At 48.4% G+C, this 8,163-nt stretch overlaps 2 protein-coding genes across 2 annotated transcripts; both read left to right on the top strand.

The window, feature by feature from the left end:
* Positions 1-441: 441 nt before the first annotated feature.
* On the top strand, positions 442-806 carry LOC311383707 (retinal rod rhodopsin-sensitive cGMP 3',5'-cyclic phosphodiesterase subunit gamma-like; the record flags this gene model as incomplete). The annotated part of the gene is made up of 2 exons (XM_084488605.1): positions 442-584; positions 682-806. The coding sequence occupies 2 exons, from the start codon at positions 442-444 to the stop codon at positions 797-799; spliced, it is 261 nt and encodes an 86-aa protein (XP_084344731.1). The 3' UTR covers positions 800-806.
* Positions 807-4,334: 3,528 nt separating this feature from the next.
* On the top strand, positions 4,335-6,905 carry LOC311380152 (G-protein coupled receptor family C group 5 member D; the record flags this gene model as incomplete). Its single annotated transcript, XM_084488370.1, has 4 exons — positions 4,335-5,469; positions 5,978-6,039; positions 6,581-6,642; positions 6,788-6,905. 4 exons carry the CDS (start codon positions 4,335-4,337, stop codon positions 6,903-6,905), a joined length of 1,377 nt encoding a protein of 458 aa, XP_084344496.1.
* Between the last annotated feature and the right edge of the window lie 1,258 nt (positions 6,906-8,163).

The following is an 8,163-nucleotide window of genomic DNA, read 5'->3' as shown; positions in this document are numbered from 1 at the left end:
GGTTACTGCTCCTCCATTGGAGATGAAAATGGGCTGTTTTGGTGATCTGGGCATGAGTCAGTATAGTCCCAGAGAGGCAAAGTGGCCTTGCAGCCCTTTAGGAAGGACATTTATCTGATTGGGGATTAGAATCAGATTAGTCGTAATCTCTCAATGTTAAATCCAGTCTGCATCATCCTCCCTGATCAGCATCAGGCGGGGGTGGGGATTAAGAGAGAGAGTGACAGAGAAGGCAAGTGAGAAAGAGCAAGATTGACAGGACAAAATCCATAAACCATTCCAGAAGGGTCACTTTAATAGAACAATGCTCCTAAATTAAAATATTTAAGTATGTTGAACATGGTCATTAGTGGAGTGCCCATTGCCTGGTCATCATTTGACCAGGCAGGCTAGGAGCACATTTTGATTGGTTGGTTTCTCCTGCAGAGACGCGGAGCAGAGATGAACACGGCACCCCCTGCAGGAAGTGCCCTGGCCACCAACACCACAACGGGCCCCACCACCCCCAAGAAGGGACCCCCCAAGTTCAAACAGAGGCAGACCAGGACCTTCAAGAGTAAGGCCCCGAAGCCTGGACAGAAAGGGTGAGACCCCCCCCCCCCCCCCCCCCACTATCCAAGACACACACATAGACACACGTACACCCAGAACTGTGCTGACCTGCTGTGTGTGTTGCTGCAGGTTTGGTGACGACATCCCGGGCATGGAGGGTCTTGGTACCGACATCACAGTGGTCTGCCCCTGGGAAGCCTTCGGTGACATGGAGCTCAGTGACCTGGCCAAATACGGCATCATCTAACCCCGATGCTCCCCATGATCTAACCCTGATGCTCAACATCTCACCCAGATGCCCACATCATCTAACCCTGCTGATGCTCACCGTCCAACCCCTGGATGGTCACCGCCTAACCCTGACGCTCACCGTCATCCCACCCCGACTCTGCCCTCCTCCTCCTCCTCCAGCCTCCACATCCTAATCCCCTCCCCTGCCTCTCATGTACTCCCTCTAGTCCCTCTCCTCTACCCTCTCTAACACGCTCACCTCTACCATCTCCCCTAACCGTCTCAAACCCCCCTCTCCTCTACCGTCTCCCCTAACCCTCTCAAACCTGCCCCACCCCCTCCCATCTCCATCCCTCTCACCTCCCACCCAGCAGGGCTCCATAAGGCTGCCCCCTGCTGGCCGCCCCCCTCCTCTCGACTACCTCCTGGTTTCCTCTGCCATTTGGCAGATGTAGTGTGAGAGAGTGATCGCTTTTATATTTATAGTTATATATATATTTATATATATATATATATATATATATATACATATGATTATTTTATATTGTCATTATTACATAAGATACTTCACACTATATTGTATATATTTTAAATGAGGGAAAAAAAACAACCCCTTTATCAACCAGTGACACGACCTTCGACCCCTGACCCCCTCCTGCTCTATGACACAAGCTAAACACTAGCAGCGACTAGCTCGTATTTGCCTCTAGCTGTCTAAGAAAAAGTGTAAATATGACTTTGTTTTGGTGTGAAAACTGTGACTTTCATGCCTACCTTTTATACGGTTCTCCCGTGTGCATTGTGTATTCTGCTCCTGTAAGTCACAATAAGAGGAGGAGTGCAGCGCGTGATATGACTAGAGCTATGCATTGATCACGAAGGTGGAGGGAACCGTCCACCCCTTGCCCCCCCACTGGAACCACAAACAACCCTGTACTGAGTAGCTCTACCCGTACAGATTCATTGACAGAATGTTCCCCAAACTGCCTGTCAACTGCTTTGTCTCTATAGCTGCAATAAAAAGTGTATATTTTCAGTACTTTCTGTATTTTCTGAAAATTATTTTCCACCTGTGGGTCATAATTTCTGATGCTCTACCAAATGGGAGCATTAGAGATATTGATCATTAAAAAAATCTTCCTTTGTTCTGACAAAATCAAACAAAACAAGTTTACAGCATGCAAGTCACGTCTGGTTATTTGAATGCTGTACAACTAATTATTGGTCACGGTTTGGTGAACAATAATTAGTTTCTTCTATGAAAGGATTCGGCCTGTAATATCTGTTATGTGTTTCTTCATGAACACATAATTAAGACAGGAAGAAACATATTTCAACCCCAGACGTGATGCCAGGGTCTGCTGGGGTTCGAACTCCTCTAGCCTCTTATACCCCTTTTGAAATACTTAAAACTATGAATATATTACTATAATACTAGCAACTGAAACACACACAGTATGTCAAATATATAGAACGAATTTACAAATCAAACAAACACTTGAAGTGCATTGATGACCTCATCAAACATTGCCCCATATTTCAACCCACCAGGCTGCCAACTGAAACTGGTTGTCATGGAGATCTTTGTCAAATAAAGACAAACCCACACCCAGCGTGGATGTCATCAGTCTCATCTGAGCCATACCAAATCCGTCCAACGTTACGAATCATCACAACCAGACCACACTTTCCAACCTAAGGATAGTAAGGTCGAGCATCTTTAAACACAGACCAGTCAAAAGACGTCATAAAACATTAATTGACATGCAATACTCTGTCCTGAACCAGCCAAACCCCATCGTCATCGATATTAGAGACATTAAAGGAGTAAAGAGCAAGCCAAGCCAGCTGGGTCTAGCTAGTCAGTGTGCACCCTGCCTTCCATCAGGGCAGACCACACCCAGCCTGGCCCCAACTATACCTGTGCAGACTTGAAGTGAGGTACTGTGTGGAGACTTGCCCTGAGCACTTTCCTTCAGCAGTGTTTACAGACTGTTGCTGGTAACTGTTGCGACAAGAACACTCACTGGGCTGGAAACCCTCCGTTCTTACTATACTACAACTACATATTCACGTGGTACTATTACAAGACATACATTAAAGTTACAAGAATAAGACTTAAGTGTGTGTCTGTGTGTGGGTGTGTCTGTGTGTGATAGAGCCCCACCTACTGATTTCTAAGCAGGAGAAGCCTTATGCTTGTGTGTTGATGTATTTCTAGGAGAGGTCGGAAGAAAAAAAAAAAAGCTCTTCTCTGGCCTCAACTCTCATTGGCCCCCAGGGTTTCTTCCTCTTACCTGTATGTTTGCGTGGTGTGTGTGTGTGTGTGTGTGCGAGTGAGTGTGTGTGTGTGTGTGTGTGTGTGTGTGTGTGTGGTGTGTATGTGTGTGTGTGTGTGTGTGTGGGTGTGTGTGTGTGTGTGTGTGTGTGTGTGTGTGTGTGTGTGTCAGTGGTACAGGAACGTCCTCAGGTGAGGTTGAGCTTGGAGATTCAACGCTCCTCAGAGACACACACACTTCATCTAGCAGAGCTTCCGAGGTCCAAGAGCAGGGTAGGATAACTTTAATGCACTCTATACTCCAATGTGGGCTCTTTTGATCTTGGGGTGAGAGATGTTCCCTTTGAAGTTTGACTCGAGACCAGCACAGATAGCAGTGGATGTTGAGAGCAGTGGTTGATTCCTTTTGATTTTCATGTCCTTTAATGTTGCAAATCTTACGGGGCATATATGAATGTATGTATGAGATGTTCTGTATCGTAAGTAACCTGACACAGGGAGATGGTTAGATCAGTCGTTTCATCTTGAAGACCTTGAAGATCTTGAAGAGATTTGAGGGAGATTTTGAGTTGTTTAAGCCGCCTTTGCTGTGATACAAATATTCTGAGTTCATCAATCAAATGGTTCACTCCAAAAAGGTATATATGTTTTATCCTATAATGTAACCTCTTAGTGCTAGGCAAGGCGGAGAGCAGGGCTAAGTTTAGTGCCAGGCTACTGCAAGGGCTCTGTGTGAACGGCAGGAAGTGAAAATCAGCTATCAGAGACCGACATCACAAGATACTCAGCTTCATTGTTCTGTAATATTCAAATAAACCTTACTCCCTTAATTTGCCTTTTCTCTGTAACCCCCTTCCTCTCCACCTCTTTCGGCCTACGCAAGTTAGTTTTTCTCTGGATTCAGTTCTCTCTCATAGCTCTCTCCCTTGTTCTGGCATGTCTCAGGCCTCACCCAACCCTCTCTCTTGCTCCATTATTCTGCATAATAAGGCACTGGGCTTGGACTTAAGGCGTTCTTAAGGCGCTACGTTGTCTGACATGGTCTTCACCATGTCAGACATCATGGTGACACTGATGCAGCCAGGGCGTTGTCATGACCCCACGTCAATGTTTCGTTGTGTTAACATACGGTGAACTTTGCTCTTTAACATGGTGATCATGGTAAATATTTTGACCAATGTGTCTCGTCTTTCAGGATTTACAGACCCGAGGCTCAGTCCAGAACACATACCGCAGAAGGACCTTTAACCCCGCAGGGAATAGCCAAACAAGGATGATCTTTTCATCTTGGAAGCCCCCATCCCCTCTACTCCTCCTCATCCTTTTCCTGAGCCAGTGGACAGAGATATCCAACAGCACCACCTCAAACCCTCCCACCACCGCCACCTCAAACACCACTTCCGCAACCCCTGACAGCATCGTTATAAACTCCACCTTCCCGGATGCGGTGTGGGGCTGCCGGCCGGGGCTAGACCCGGCCTACCACTACCTGTGTGACCGCCATGCGGTGTGGGGCGTGGTCCTGGAGGCCCTGGCCTCTCTAGGCTTCCTGCTGAGCACCGGCCTAATGCTGGGCCTGCTCCTCTGGGCACTGTGCACCTGCCGCAGACGCAGCAAGCGCAGCGGCCTGGGCGGCACGCTGGCCTCAATGACCCTCTTCCTGCTCGCCACCGCCGGCCTCTTCGCGCTCACCTTCGCCTTCATCGTCTGCCTCGGGCCCCAGACCTGCCCCGTGCGGCTCTTCCTGTTCGGGGTGCTGTTCGCCTTGGCGTTCAGCTGCCTGCTGGCCCGCAGCATGGCCCTGCTGGGCTTCGCGGCGGCCCGGGGGTGGGGGGAGCCGGCGCTGGCCCTGGGGCTCTTCACGGTGCAGGTGGTCATCGGGGCCGAGTGGCTCCTGGTGGTGCTGGTTAGGGACAGGCAGCCCTGCGAGTACAGCCAGGAGGAGTTTGTGATGCTGCAGATCTACGTGCTGTGTCTCTTGGCCGCGGGGCTGCTGCTGTCGCTCCACGCCGTCTGCCGCTCCTGTCGTTCCTACGGTTACACCGGTGGCAACGGCCGCTGGCAAGGCCGGAACGAGGCCGCCATGCTGTTCGTCACCCTGCTCCTCTCTGCCGCCGTCTGGGTGGTGTGGATCATCATGGTGACCTGGGGGAACGACAGGATAGGCCGGCGGCCGCACTGGGACGACCCCGTGCTGAGCGTGGCGCTGGTGGCCAACGGAGGGGTGTTCCTGCTGGGCCATGGCCTGGCCCGGGTCACCCTGTTCTGCCAGGAGGAGGCTCAGGCCAAGGAGGGGCCGCTGAGCTTCGCGGGCTGGACCAGCCCCAACGCGGAGATCCCGGGGCTGAGCAGTGTGAAGGAAGGGCGGGAGAACGGCAGCTTCGAGAACGACGGCGGTGTTGGGAAAGGTGAGCATGAGAATCACCTTCGTCCTTGTTTGGAAAGACACCAAGTCAGGGGTTCCATTGGGCGGTGAATACAGACACAGGTCATTAAGTAGCAGGTAGGGGTTGGGCAGTTAATATAGACCCAGGTCATTTAGGAGCAGGTAGGGGATGGACAATGAATACAGTAGCTCGGGTTTAGGCAACTTGCTGAAGGTAGACCAGATCATTCCATCCTATCTTGATGCACATTATCGTGAAATTCTGCATCACTTAGTAATGTACTAATGTACATGCTGCTTCAGAAGTACAAGATGTTTTGAATTTTGTGGGGCTTTCCCACTCCTGCCTGCATGAAACTTGTGATTCAACCAATGGCCTAGAGGCGTTTCCCCAGTGCTCGATGAAAACCTGTCCAGCTTAATCTTTAAATGGATGCCAGGGCCAGTCTCCCTATGAGTCAGGCTGCCTGGGCAATCATAATAGGGAATAATGATTGAATAAACTGTACTGTGTGTCCTCCACCCTCCAGGGAGGAGACCGGGGAGGGAGCCGACATTGCAGTCCCCATACGAGTCTGGCTTCTCCATGACGGTGAGTCTCAAGCACTTGGTACACGTCTGATTTCACTGTTTAGGCCTGTTCTACGTCTGGCCAAGTCATACTGATAGGTTCATGAAAACATATGGCACTAGTGTGGAAGTATATCTGGTCTACCTTCAGCAAGATGCCTAAGTCCTAGCTACTGTATTCACTGCCCAACCCCTTCCCTGCTCCTTAATGACCTGGGTCTATGTTAACTGCCCAACCCCTTCCTGCTACTTTATGACCTGTGTCTGTATTCACTGCCCAACCCCTAACTCCTCCTTAATGACCTACCCATGTTTTCACTGCCCAACCCCTCCCTGCCACTTAATTACCTGTGCCTGTATTAACTGTCTAACCCCTACCTACTACTTAATGACCTGTGTCTGTATTCACCGCCCAACGGAACCCCTGACTCCTCCTTAATGACCCACCCCTGTCTACACTGACTAACACCTACCTACCCGTTAATGACCTGTATGTGTACTGTGGAACCCCTATCTGCTTGTGGTTGATAGTACAGGTAACAGGTGTTATTTCTGCATTTCAGGAAATAGATCCGGAGAGAGACTACACCATCCCTAGACCTCAGACAACCAACACCAACCAGCCGTATGACCAGTACTACACACACAGCTTCAACAACTAAGGCTGACTTTGTGTCTCTCTCTCTCTCTCTCTCTCTCTCTCTCTCTCTCTCTCTCTCCTGCTCTCATCACTCTCTCTATATATATATATATATATTTATTCCCAACAGACTTTTAAATCAAACTCACACTCTGGATGTTTTGGGGGATGGGGATTCATTGGATGAAAACAAACTCCAGATGAAACTGCTGCGAACCGGGGGAACGAGTCGAGAGAACAGACGATGAAAAGAGAGAGAAAACAGAAGAGAGGAGATGGTGACAGGCTGTCCCAGAGGAAGAGACTACTTGTGTACATATTTACATTCTCCACCTGTTACAATTATTAGTATTGTAACAGGTATTTCTAATAATCTTTAATAAAAGTCGACTTTTGGATCTTACACTGAGCCTTTCATTCCCACCTCTCTAGCATCTACCGATATAGTTCCCAACATGATCCACAAGGGGGCACTGTTTAGCCACACCAAACCCATTCAATTTATGTGCTCTTAGTCTTAATGTAATGATGAGCATGATTTTGAACGGAAGTGTGATGTTGTGTGATCAGTGTGACACATATTGGAGAAAAAAAAAAAATACTCTCAATCGCATATTCCAAAATGGCATTCAGCTGTCAACGATGACGTCACGTGTGTGAATATGTTTCAGGCCAGGGGGAGTGGCTGTCAGAAAGGTCAAATGTTTCCAACTAGTGCAAAGCAATTTTCATGTATGTTCCCGTTCAGCCAACCGCCTCTAATCTATTCTTTCAATTAGTCCCTCTTCAATTACTCAGAGAGCTCATGCCTACAAATTGCCAATACCCCCCCTGTGCATTAAGACAATTACCACACACCCCCTGTTCACGCTCATGATGACTCCAGTGAGGGTTCTCCAGTCTAGAAGATCATATCTCTCTAAACGAGGCCTAGTGTTTAATATGGAGGAACAGTTAAGTGTTTAGCCCTGCTGCAATAATGATACATAGTCCACCTACTGTCCTTTCCCCTCATATCGTCAGGAAACTCTTCTGACATTAATGTTTCCAGTTCATAACGCTCTGTCGTTGTAATGGTAATGAATGGGAAACATGTTAACTACCATTTGTTTGAAAATTCTAGCTTCCTGTGGGATAACTTAAAGGGGTAGGGGGACTACTTTCTCAGCAGCGGCGGAATTTCACTTTGCTCCGGTGTAGCAACGAATTCACTACAGCAGAAGGTAAACAGAAGCGCACTCCAGGTAATATCAGTCCGCCGCTGCCGTAGCTTGCTTCCAACTACAGGGATTATAAACTAAATGCAATGCGATGTAAGGGTAAGTTTATTTCTAACAATATTCTATCAACACAGACATTCACATCGATAGTCGGGCATTATAATTGGTTTGCCTCGGGAGTGGGTAAAACTGTTTTTAGTGGCAGGCTAGCAGTTCCCCTCGACTTGCGCTAGCCTAGCACCAGCGATTTAAGCAATTAGAAGGACTGAATGAAAAATGTTGAAAA

Source organism: Micromesistius poutassou, assembly GCF_964030765.1.
Source record: "Micromesistius poutassou genome assembly, chromosome: 1".
NCBI classification, from domain to species: domain Eukaryota; kingdom Metazoa; phylum Chordata; class Actinopteri; order Gadiformes; family Gadidae; genus Micromesistius; species Micromesistius poutassou.
This window is presented reverse-complemented; position numbering and strand designations above follow the sequence as displayed.